Genomic DNA, 13,637 nt, shown 5'->3' on the forward strand with positions numbered 1-13,637 from the left:
AGAGTAACAGTGACAGTACAGAGTGACAGTATAATACAGATTTCAAGCTGCTGATCCTGAAATAAATGGATCGTTGCCCTTTCAACGAGCATGTGAATTACTCTTTATGAAAGGCAAGCCTTACAGTAAAGAAGTGCTTCAAATTTTCTTGTGATAATTTCCCAGCACATATTATGCTGTAAACAAGCGTTGGAAGGCTGTAATGCAACAACTTATGCAAAGTGTCTAATCACATCTACAGGGTAATACACTCGGAACTGATTACAACAAATTCGAAGGGGGAGCCGAAATTACTTTGTTATGTTCATTATTGCCCTTTACTGCAATATCTGCCTAATGGGGTGCATGACTTTAAACATGCAAGCCCCGTGAAACCACTGCAGGACTATATATGTGATGAAATCTTAACAAAACATTAAGAGAACCTTCGGTATTTGCAACATGTGACTTCCAAGTGCCTGACATGACAGCCTTTATCATGGCAGCCTTCAGTTTCAATGTGATGGTCTTTTGCTTCCGCTTGGTTCATCCATTTTGTCGTGAAACCATTAAAACGATGACATGGTGGAAGAGGTAGGCTTGCAGGATACCACATGAACAACAAAAATGTATGTTATTGTCGAGCAGCACGTGGCACAGCCCACAGCATGCCAACCATGCAACTTATTCAGGCTGACCTGCCCACATCATGGGATTCTGCTGTGTGAACGAGGAGGCCAATAAACCTCAATGGGCCAGCTTGCTCTGGCCAGCTCATGCCCGCCTAGATTGCACCGCAACCGATTCCAACTCTGTGGCCACGCTTAGCTGCACCAGTATCGTGGTGTGCCGCAATTAAAAAAGAAGCCGGTGCACAGATCTCTCGCACTGCCCCTGCTGTAGCTTGTTGCACTGTGCAGATAGGTATGGCATTAAAGATTGCACTAGTGCGATCTCAGAGGTTACGCCCAAGCCACACCTAGCTCTCCCAGCCTGCACTTCGCAATGCAGTGCGAGAGTAGTGTGCCCTGACAGGGAGCAAGGAGGAAGGCAGTGATCCACCGCTCACACATGGTGGTGAGAAGAGCAGTGTATCTGCACAGTGTATTCAATGCAGAGAAATGACAGTTTTGAACTGCCGAGTTGAACAATTGTCAATCACTGTGAAAACCGATGTACTAGGCGTGCAACGATCAGGAATTCTTCTCTTTTGGAGGTAAATCTAGTTCCTCATATCCACTGGCAAAACAATTTTACTTTGTTAAAGCCACATCAGTCAAGCAAGGTCATTAAGTGCAACACTGATGCCTGGTACTATTCTCGAGAAACAAACACAAGCACTGGAACTGCAAACAAGTTTTCTAGAACTAAATCACACTCAACTTACTACAGCTAAATAAGTATTCCCATAGCATTTCACTTGCGGGTGCCATTACGCCTGGAGCGACTACAGCATGTTTGTTGTCATGGTTGACCGTAAATATCCGAAGTTCTGCACCAGTTACAGAAAGTGCAAAACAATGTAGGCTTAATGCCTCACACTCTAAGATTGCATTTGTAGAAAGGACATGTGAATAAAGTGGACATGATAGTAGTTATTACCACGTTGCAGAAGAACTCATTATTTCTTCTGCAGCTTTTGCCGTTTCCTTCCACGCGAGTGTGAACCCAGATAGAAAAAACAAGACTATTTCGCTTGGTTCTATCATTTCACATATATACATATGGCATTAGGCTTTTTGATGGAAAACCTCCAGAAGTGATGGAGGAAGTCACATTGCCTCCGGCTCTTTACGAGATGGATGGACACAGCAACACAAGTTTCGAGAATTTAACTGCTGCTGAAATAAAATTGCAGACTGCCGCTGGAACAAATGAGCTCACACTAGGCTAGATGTAAATACACCAAGAAGGTAACAATCTGGTGATGTTTGATGATAACTGTGAACATAGTTACGAACAAGGAATGTCGCTTTAAGCCAAACTCTCGACAAGGGACTTGTCACTGTCAGGGCAACAATTGATTTTCATAGCAGCGTTTTTATGCATGCGTAGCTTACTCTGTCTGTCTGTCATAGAGGATAAGAATAGACCGTAGCGTGGTGTGCCGTAGCTATCGTAGAGGTAATGGACACATCGCAAATGGCAGGGGGAGGCACAAAAGGAATATAAAGTATCTCAGAGTGTACATTTACGACTAGACTACCATTTTATGGGTACCTGCTGAGATCTATTGTATCTACTCGTGTAAGGGCCGCACCTTCTTTTTTCACAGTTTCGACAAGGTGTGGACCTTACACCGGATAAGCCTTTTGGTCCAACTTTTGCACACCTTGGATCCCCGGACGTAACATTGCATTATAGGTCAATGTGCAGCTCTCGTCATCTAGTAGCGACATGCAGAAGTACACAGTGCGCAAGAATTCGCCGAGACACGCGAGCAGCATCGGGGCACCAAATGCGATTGCTTCGTCATAATTTTTTTTAACAAACTTTAGGCTGCTAAGTTGGGGGTGCGGCCCTTAAACGGGTCTATGCGGTACTTACACACATGTTGGCCCTCTGCTTCTACAGCAATAAATATACCCCATGCTTTTCTTTGGTGAGATGATATCCATAAGTGTAGCAGGCCTGCCAAGAAATACTGCAGTGAAAGCCAAGAAACAAAAATTTACAGGGTCTCTTATGCTATCCCTAAGACGACTTCAAGGCGCAAGTGCTGATGCATTAAAGAGGGAATTAAAGAGGGACACATGACGAACACATCCCCCTTAATTCGCTTATTCATCCTTCTTAATTAGAATGGCCATGGGTTCAATTATCACCCAAGGTGGTAGGTTCGCCTCCCACCAAAGGTCGTGGGTATGAGTGCCTTAATTTGAGTGCCCAAATTCGCCTTAATTACCACCAAAGGTATGGTTGTGGGTTTGAGTGCCTTATCTCTACCCTAATTACCTCAACTCTACCCTAATTACCTGTGCCTGAATAACCTTCGCCTTCATTAAAACCAAGCGTCAAGGATTCGTAGCCTTAATTCACACCTAAGGGCGAGAGTTGATAGCCTTTTTGTACCTTTCGTGTTTAGTGGTGATGTGCTCTCGCTCAAGGTCGACTGACTAATGAGACATATAAGGCTTTTGCCTTAATAAATATTCGTGAAAAATACTGAAATTGTTTTCGTAGTCAAAATCATAACTGTGTATTTAGACAAAATTCTGCGACATTATCCTCTAGGGACACTGAGCAAGCAAAGTGCTACGGCTAAAATATATATATATATATGAAACATGCTGTGGATTTATTTCTTTGCCTGTAGCAGCTATGTGCTTCTGGCACACCAAGTTTGAAGCGGGAAGCCAGCGCCGGAGGGAGGGGGGGGCACTTCTACTGTGCCAACAACCGCGCTCGTCGCTCGGCCGCACGGTCTCTTATCTCTCCCGCGCGCAAGCAAGGAAGCGGGAAGCCAGCGCCGGAGGAAGCGGGGGGGGGGGGGGGGGGGGCGCACTTTTCTTCTGCCAACAACCGCGCTCGTCGCTCGCCGCACCGTCTCTTATCTCCACACGGCTCTGACCTTTATGAGCCGTGCATTCGCGGCTCAGTTCCTGTTGAAGCGATAGACCGCACGTACCTTCGCCCGCACCGGCGTATGCTTCCTGCCAGCGTTTTGACAGTCGTTGTCTGCAGTCATTCAGTGTGATCTCTTCATGTTTGTTTGTGCGCGCTCACACCACGCTTGTTGCTTCAGTTAGTAATAGTCGGGTCACATTTTCCAACGCACGCTACACATGTAATGCTGCCCGGATCGGCAGTGCAGCGCTACAGGTGTGTCCCTTCGCACGCGCGCTGCCCATTTCACACATAGGAGGCAAGTAAACACAATAGAGTCAGAGTAAGGGGAACAAATTCTACAGCCAAGAGTCAATAACCCATAAACACCAGTCATATGAGCAAGTGAATACAGAAGCAATGCTGAGAATTGGTTTTGGCTGTCTGTATTGCAATGAATTGCTGGATCCTTCTTTTTCCGTTTTCTTCTTTTTCTGATTATGAATGACAGGCCGAAGTCGTACACAGGTAGGAGCGGTGTCTCTCAAAGCAATCCAGGAGCTAGTCAACTACTAATCTCAGCGAAATTCCATACAATGTGCACAAAAATAGGTGACATGATTTTATTAAAATTACTTGCTTCGTAAGGTCATGTCGTAATTCATATTAAAAAAGAAAAATAAGGAAACCATGAAATCTTAAAAAATGATAGAGGCTGCCACAGAGCTGTGTTAATCTCATATTTCTGTGGAATCCACACAGCAACCCCGACAGCTGTGTTATGCTACTTTATGATAACCTTCGTGTATTTTGCAGTAAGGGTGAGACACGATACTGTCATCAATTCACGTGAACCATGTGTCACCAGTACACTTTCATGACAGCTTAATCACTAGTCACCGTGTCCAAATATCTTGGCAGGTGATTCAGGCCACAGGGAGCCCCCACTACACGATTTCAATACTGCTTACCAGGTCCACTTGGTACTCCCACATGATATATCATGTGGGAGTACCAAGTGGACCTGGTAGAGTCCAGTGCTCTAGTCAAGTGGGCACTGGAAGAGTTCCAGTGCCCACTTGCTCATGTCTTTGCATCGCTGTGCAAATACCAACCAGCATTATGGGGTCTGCTGATGCCTAAACACAACTCTGATACCAGAAGTTTTAAGCTAGAGAACAAACTGCGCAATTAAGAACAGCCTGACAACATCACTTGCCACAATGGTTTACTTTCTAGTACAACAGTGTGTAACATGGAAGCCTTGCTGTATTAGTAAATAACAAGTTGCTAAGTAAACGTAAGCACTTCAACTACGCAGCAAAATTATATCAAACATGAACAGTACCACCAATGTACTGTGTGGGGATGCGCGACTTTTTACAGGTACGTGAGACAGATCTGGTAGTTTGTATGAAAGTACGTCCAACATATTTTGCTGGTTATTGCATGTTTCCCAATAAGATACGTCGGGCGTAAGCACACTGAACACCTAAATACAAGCTTCCCTCGGCGCAGCGCTCATCCTGAGTTACCACAACCCCCCCATGCGGATTCGGCATTCTAATTACTGCTGCAACAATCGCCACATCTGCTTTCATAGCATTAAGTGCTTTCACAGTAACAAAAACGCATTCCATTTGGTGCCCCTCGACACAATACTATGACAATGTGTGATTCTCGCAAATAGACCGATGATGCAGATACGCCCGCTACAGTTTCATTCAAGTGAGTGGTGCAAATGCATCTGTGCTGCAGAATTTCGCAATTACAAAGATGTTGAAGTCAAAACTGCGATCCACAAAGTGAGAAAATGTTAACCATAGCAGAGAAGCGCAATTCTTCTCTGAACAGTTAGCTCCGCTAACTACTCTTCATGTCGCCTTAAGATTTCACTCGTGAACAGGCACAAGTGACCCTTGTCGTACTGTTTGCTTTGTCGTTTAAAACAGTTCTTTCTTGACGTTTCTTCTGGAGACTGCTTTAATTATACCCCTATGAAGACCACTACAAAAAAAGCTCTAAATTGTTAGAGCAAGTTACAGCATCTTTTGAGACGTTGCAGTTGTAGTCATTATCATGTTGTAGTGACTGTGACGAACACAGTAGAAAAAACGCTGTATTCCAAATTAGCTCTTTATAGGGCAAACCTGTGCCCAGAAAGACAGGCTACACTCAAAGCACAACAATAGCGCCGATCGTCGAAATCTCATCTGTGGGTCAAGCGCGTCGGTTTTGATGATTGATTGAAGGTTCCAGCATAAGCTGGTGCCGAGCAGCTGGTGCCCATGCGCCTTCCAGAAAGCACAACACAATTCACATTGCGCATAGAATCAGATTACACAAGGTTCGGTGCGGTGCCAACAGACAACGGATAGAACTACCGATTACATTAGGGAAACTTCCGATACAAGCAGGCATGTCCTGCACCGAGCGATTACTTTTAACATTTGTTAGCTGGTGAAAAGCGGTCACCAGAGCAACATAATCAAATACACATGTCAATATGTTTAAAAACAGTTTTGGCCATGTCCGTATTTACACACTTCTACTTTAATGCAAGGTGTGAGACCGGGCTAGTTGGTAATCCATGATGATGTGCATAGCGCGACAGCAGACAAAGGATGGAAAGGCAAGATGGGGACAAAGCGGTGACTTCCAATGACGAGTTTAAACTGCCGAGTTGGAAGTCTGCTCTTGTCCCCATCGTGCCTTTCCGTCTTTTGTCCGCTGTAGCATTCTGCACATCTTCTACTTTGATGTTGCTTTGTCTACTTAAAAGCAGTTAATGCTGCGTAGATGGGGTTCTGCACAAACCTCATGGATATTATACGTGCAGCCGCTCACTTAGATGGTAATCAGTGCCAACGCGGCTAATTACTGGTAGGTTACAGACACAATGGTTAGACTAGTCCCTAAGTGAAGGGCACAAGAATTGGTTTCTAGAAACGTCGAAAGAAAAAAATATTTGGGCGAAACCGGAACAGTTTTCGGTCAGTTTAACATTACAAGTATAGAAACAATCGCAAGTTGGCAGTCTTTTTCAACGTTGCGGTAAAATCATCGACTGGTTCCCGGGTGCCTGGGTTAGATACAAAGTGCACTAAATATTTTTTTTTCTTGCGTTTGTTCTTGTCTGCAGCAGTTTGCCTGGGATCTAACAAGGCGAGATGACAGTAAGCAGTGTGGCTTCGCTGCTGGACAGCCACATGCATGAGACTGTCTGGTCAGGTATTTAGGTGCATCTATTGCAGCGTTCTTACACGCGCTACACACAACATGTAAAAATATCGGAATAAGCGTAGTGTAGCAACAGCGCAATAGACATACTCATAACTCCAGGGTTCGTACAGGTTTACAAGAAAAAAAATTCAAGGACTTTTCAAGGACCTTTCAAAAAATTTAAATATTTAATACGGTAGTTCACATGTTACATTTTATTGGACAGAACAAAGGAAAGTTATTTGACGTAGTGCACGTACAGTTTCTTTCGACTAGATGAAATTCTGAAGCTCAGGGCAGGTCTTTCATTTTCTTTTCTATTTGCGTCTTAATGCTGCCAAGTTCTTCAGCCTTCGCTTTTGCAGTCTTTCTCAAGCTGTTTGATTTCACCACGTGCGAGATGTCACCAGTTCTCTCAGCCTTTTCTGCATATCCATCGGCAAAGGCCGTTAAATAGATGATGATGATGATGATGACCTTTTCTTTGGCGCATACCCACTCACGGGGATCGGCCAAGAGTCGGGCAGATTTTATATACGTGCTAAGTGAATAAATTTAGCAAATGTCTAATTTTGGTAAATATAATAAAGCGAATAAATTCTAATACAATTCAGTGGACAATAAATATATAAAAAGTAGGCATACTAGTACAAGAGGGAATAAGGTAATGATAAATGGATTAATATGATTAACAATGGAACCGGTTTGATTCAACAATGAATTTCTCTATGGCGATGCATACATTCCTGTGTGAGTGTCCAAGCACAGAAGCTCCGAAAGACAGCAGTTCCGGAGAGTTCAATGGCAGGCCGAGCTGTCGCAATTTGCAATGTTCTTTTTCTTAGGGAGGAGAAGCGCCGGCAGTCCAGTAAGTAATGGTCGATCATTTCGAATTCGTTACAGAAATGGCACAAAGGGGAGATCGCCAGACCAGATCGGTGCATGTAGAAATTTAGGCGGGGGACTCGACATCGCAGTCTTGTTAATGCCACTTCTGTTTGTCTTGATTTGGAAAAGTTCCTGCTCCAAGGGAATTGTAAGTGGTGCAGTTCGGTGGATGATGTTAGATCTGATTTTGATGCCATAAGGGTGTATCTTCTAAACCTGGCAGACGTTATGAAACCTGTCGTTGGAAGAAGGGAACACACAGGGCCAGTAATAGAAGCCTTTGCCAGGCTATCTGCCGCTTCATTCATAAATATGCCTTTGTGACCAGGTACCCATACTAATCGCAAATTCCGCAAATGACTTGGAACCAATGAGTGCAAATTTTTTACTATATGCGACTCGCCAGGAGCAGTAAGTGAGGTGCACAAGGATAGAGAGTCTGTTAATACTACCGCGGTTGTTGTGGAGGCTGTAGCTTATGCAAAGCTAAGACAACAGCTAGGAATTCCGCTAGGAATATTGGAGTATAGTCGGGGAGTCGAACAGAAAAAGACCAATCTAATGCAGATGAAAAAATTCCAACTCCGGCCTTTTCCTCACTCTGCGAAGCATCTGTAGCTATAATTACGTTTGTTTGGAGCTTGTCCAAGTGATCTTGGAGTAAGCCGTTAAGAATATGCCAGGGAAGTTGCTTCGCATGGTTGGGGTATATGTTATCATAAGTAATAACCAATGACTTTTGGATACTGCTTACCGTGATTATATCATTTAATCGTACATTTAACGGACTTAATAACGATTCTGTTTTATTCACCTGTGGCGTGTGAAACCGAGGCCACGGGACTCCAAAAAATAAAGCGGGTTGACCAATAAATATCGACTGGGATCTTCTTATTGGTGATTCATAGAGCCTTATGAATGTTTGAACAGTGAGTATTTTAAATCTCATTTCTAGGGAAGGAAGTCGTGATTCCTTGTAGAGCACGGCGTTTGCTACAAACTTTGGCAGCCCCAGACATAAACGAAGTGCTTCCCTTTCCAGCAAAAGTAGTGGACGTAGTTTATAAGCAGGGGAGCCAGAGAATAACACACAGCCGAACTCTAGTATTGGCCGGATATACATGCGGTAAATCATTATAAGTGTGTCTCTGCGCATGTCCCATCGATTATTGCTAATCCTTTTCAATATCCCCATTGCACGGGAAGCTTTTGAGGTTATATTTTCAATATGTAGACGCCAGTTAAGGTTTCCATCATAAACAATTCCTAGGTATCTGACTTTTTCCACCTGTGGAATAGTGGAATGGCGGTACGAAAGGGATATCGTAAATGGGTCTTGTACCGGAAAGACAAGAACAGCGCTCTTATTTACATTAAGAGACAAGTGAATACTATCCAGCTAAGCTTCCAACTCGCATAAGTATTCCTGTAAGTACTCGTACAGTGCCTGAATATCATTTGCCGAAGCAAAAAACGCTATATCATCAGCGTAAACGTACGTGCATATATTCTGATGACAAGGAATGGAGCTTAGCAAGATATTAAACAAAAGCGGAGATAACACTGAGCCTTGTGGAACCCGGCGTGTTTGTCTGAATTTTCCTGATGCAATTCCACTTTGCGCACAGTAAAACTCCCTGCCCTGCAAGAACTCAGCAGTCCACGTTACGAAGTAATCAGGTAATCTAATTTCCTGCATCCTTTCTGTTAAAATAGGGTATTCCACACTATCGTATGCTTTTGAAATGTCTAATGTAACTAGAGCTGCACATTGGTTGTGGTAGCGAGCCAATTGAATTCTGCTTTCTAGGTCGACGTGTGCGCACCAGATTGACATCCCTGGCCTAAATCCAATTTAACAGGGGCTCAATAATTCTCTTGTTGTCACAAATTCATTCATGTGGGTGTATAATAACCTTTCTATTAATTTTACAAAATTTGATGTTAGAGAGATCGGCCGAATATTGTCTGGTACATACCCTTTGTTTTGGTCTTTAAGCAGTGGAATCACCTTCACGATTCTCCACACAGGAGGGATCCAAGCATATTGTATTGAGTGATTTACAGTATCTAACAGAATGTTAGGAGCGATGTCAAATAGAAGTTTAAGCATCTTAGTAGCGAGTCCATCAGGACCTGGGGTTACAGCTGGTAAACATGAAACAGCCTCCAACAATTCCGACAAAGAAATCTCTTCGAAATCTTCAAATGTGCCCTGTCTTTGAGGAGAGGAGGGAAAACAGGTCGAGAATCGGACCTCCAAACCTCTCACAATTACCTCTAGAGATTCTACTTGATTAAAACTATTGACTCCAAGTTCAAGGGACGCGGAATAAATTTTTGTGATCTTAAAAACCGAAACAGTGCACGCTTATTATTTGACTTTGAAAGAAATTCAAAATGGCGAACATTGTAATCATATTTTGCCTTAGATACCGTTCTTTTAAACATTCCAGCCATAAATTTATAGTTATTCCAGTTTCTCGGAGACTGGTTCTGCATGAGTTGTTTCCACGCAGCTTTCCGTCGCTTGTAATCCCGCGAGCAGTCGTCATTCCACCAACGCGTAGAAGTAGTGTTCTTGCTAGCTTTTAACTGGAATTCTGATCTTTTGCGCGAAGTCTAAGATTGAGCAAATATCCTCAGCGTTCAATGCATGATTTTCAATTGTTGATTTGAAAGTGGTCTGCAAACATTTTTTAAATCTATTGTAATCCACAAATGAGTGGATTCGAGCCTCCACGGCGGACTGCGAACCTATGACTTCACACTTAATTGGAACGTGATCACTATTTGTCCCAACATTCACTGTTTCCCATGCTGATATGGAAAGACCTGGACCCGAAAATGTAAGATCCAGCACAGATCTAAACTGTCCGCAAAGAAAGGTAACTGATCCCGAATTTTGACATAGAAAATTATTACTTGTTGCCCAGTCCCACAGACACTTACCACACTGGTCTGATCTGACTCCCCAGGATATATGATGTGAGTTGAAGTCTCCAGCCAATACAATTTCTTTATCGCATTTTGCCAGAACTAAGTCTAGTGGGCGTGCATCCTGAACACCCGAAGGAAAATATACATTAGCCAAAGAGGAAGGCCTACTGCCAGGGAGAGTAATTTATACCGCTAAAATTTCACATTCTGGAGACATCAGCTGGAATGATATATTTGCCCTGTGGCAAAACTTGCTTGAAACCATAATTAACAAGCCCCCTCCTTTAGACGGACGATCTAGGCAAAACGATCTAAAATCACGTAACCAAAATAATTTTTCAGGAGATAACCAAGTTTCTTGCAGTAGAATTATATCTGGACAAAGTTGATAAGACAGAACGTTTAAATCGGTAGAAGCAGCGAATATTGATCTGCAGTTCCACTGTAGTACCCTCATCTACCTTCCAGTGATGAGAGCACCGCAGAGGCAACTTCCTCCTCCAAAATATTGGATTTTGAGTTGACTTCAGAGAGGATTTTTTTAGATTTACTAATTGAGCGTAAAGTGGTATTCTCCAGTGGAGAAAACCTCCTTTTCTGGGCTCTCACATCAATTTCCATGTTTGAGGTATCCTGTGAATCAGAATTGACACAGCTAGTAGTGTCTTTGCTTGAGGAACCTGGAATAGGCCTAACTTGTTTTATGTGAGATGTTGCAATAACCTCATCTTCCTGAGCGTGAGGTGTAGTAGCATTCATTTCAGAGTGCATTGGTTGAGCAGTAGCAGTCGGTAATAATTGCACTAGTTGTGAGGATACAAGGCCATTAAAACATTCCGTGACGCTTTCTACAATACGCTCCATGAGTTTAGCCATAGACTTTTCAATCGCTTGTGCGATTACCTCTGACAAGGTTCCATCAACGACAGCCTGGTGTCGTGCTGTCACACTCGCATATCCATGAGCTCTTTCCTTTACCGCCACAATGGCATCTCGGCGTGAGCAACGCCTTTTGTCCATAACTTCCAGGATTTGAATTTCTTGATTTCTAGCAGGGCAGTTAGAATAATCAGCCTTGTGGGCTCCATCGCAAAGGCAACACGTGTCCGATTGAGCCGAGCAGTCACTAGCGGAATGGCTCTCCCCGCATGTACAGCAGCGAAGGCTAGATTTACAACCGCCTATGCTATGTCCGAAGCGCCAACAATTGCGGCATTGTAATGGGCACGAGGCAGGCGGATCCACTCTGAAGATCAGAGGCCAGATCTTTATCTCAGTGGGGCAAGATGTACCCGCAAACGTGGCAATTACTGATTCTGTGGGTACACGTGCATTGTCCACTAGTCTGTTGCACCGGTAAACAGAAATTGCCCCAGCCGTGGAGAGCTTTTCCAGGGTCTCTGCCGGACTTAAATTCGAGTCCACACCACGAACTCCCTTGGTACAGGCAAGATGCGGAGGGATGAAGGCACTTACTTGCAATGATCCAAACGATGAGCACTTAAGTAGGTCATACACGCACGCCTGGTCTGGCGATTGGCAAACAATCCCACCTCTGCCAAACTGTCGTACATCGGTAATGTGCAAGTAGTGATGCGTGGCCGCCTGAAGCTGCGCCTGCACTGCCTTTGGGTTGTTTAGCCGGATGGTTCCTCCATGCAAAGGCACCAGCGCCACAGGAATGCTGCTCACCCCGCTACGGAAGAAAGCTTCAAGAGGCATTTGATCAGGTGGTAGGGAGGCCGACCAAGGCGGAGATCGCCCCGGGCCATCCCCTGGAGAATTTGTCGACATCTGTGGCACTATCTGATTATATAAAAATAAAATTTCTCTCAAAACGATACTTAGCACCAACAATCAGGGAAATAAATCCGCCCGACACTTAGCCGAAACCCCAAGAGCTCACAGTTCGTAGAACCAGGCAGGAACCAGGCAGAACGCCGCAGCTTCCAATGGTCCGTCATCTTCCGGTTGTTAAGCCGTGCTTCGACACCGTGCCCACGTGCGATTTCTTCCGTTAAATCCGATTAATTCCGATTGCCGTTAAATCGGCAACGACTGCCTCAAGCTTCTTTTTCTTCGTCTGCAACCGTTCAACTTCTTCCATGATTGTGCGCCTTTTTGTCTGCTTTGAGTTTTCCTGGTACCGTTTCCTTTCCGATTCCAAGTGTGCACCGTAATGCTGCCTCGCTGCGGACACAGCTATTCTGAGTTCTTTTGTTATATGAACATTCAAAATTCCACTTTCCCTGTCCTCTGCGTCACATATGATACGCTATGAAATGTATGACAAACCTTTCAGATTCTCTATGGAGATATGGCAGTTGACGCTGAACCCCCGTTCGACAGTTGCTTGCCCATGGCGTACACTCTACCCATGGCTCAAAACAAGCAACAGCCTGACTGCTTTCCACAGCTCTTTGTAGGAAGGATTGAAGCTCAGGAGGTCATGAACAAACTCGTCCAGCCTGCTAAGTCTCCTCTCAAATTTTCGCGCGGTGGGGGTCCTGCGCAACCCGAAGTTTGTAATCGTCGTTGCTGAGCCAGGCGTTTTGTAATTTACATTTCCCAGGCATTATTCTGAACCATGCGCACCACAACCGAAACGGGGGGAAAAGCAAACAAAGCATAGAGCACGCACATGTCTTATTCTATGGCACGCACGCAGATAAAAACAAAGCACAATGTGGCCAACAGACAAAGCTCAGGTTATGAGGCTGTACCTGTTTTTAGTGGGTTGCCAATAAATCCAGCCCAAGACAATCCCCCTCCCCCCCCCCCCCCCCCCCAAAAAAAAAAGTGCAATACCACTAAATTCAACTGTTAAGATTCATGTAACTGCTTTTTCGTTACAAACAAGCATGGTGGCACAACTTGTATTTTTCCCCGAGGAGGTCGAGACTATAGTGAACTAGAATATACTCTAGTGGCACGATCGGAAGGCCGCACCGCCTCTCTCGGCGGTCGGAAACGCCACGGACCGCCGCTACGGTTTCGCTTGGCGCTACTGCGCCTTTTCCTAGGGGAAGCGCGGACGGGGCATCGGAGCGGACGGTACGTGT

At 44.5% G+C, this 13,637-nt stretch overlaps 1 protein-coding gene across 1 annotated transcript in view; it reads right to left on the reverse strand.

The window, feature by feature from the left end:
* Positions 1–958: 958 nt before the first annotated feature.
* Positions 959–13,637, reverse strand: part of LOC125941144 (uncharacterized) — a 19,905-nt gene continuing 7,226 nt past the window's right edge. The window contains exon 3 of the mRNA XM_049658103.1: positions 959–1,074. Within this exon, the coding sequence (XP_049514060.1) occupies positions 959–1,074 (116 nt within the window). The remainder of the gene's footprint in view (positions 1,075–13,637) is intronic.

Source organism: Dermacentor silvarum, chromosome 10 (assembly GCF_013339745.2).
Source record: "Dermacentor silvarum isolate Dsil-2018 chromosome 10, BIME_Dsil_1.4, whole genome shotgun sequence".
In the NCBI taxonomy this organism is placed as follows: Eukaryota; Metazoa; Arthropoda; class Arachnida; order Ixodida; family Ixodidae; genus Dermacentor; species Dermacentor silvarum.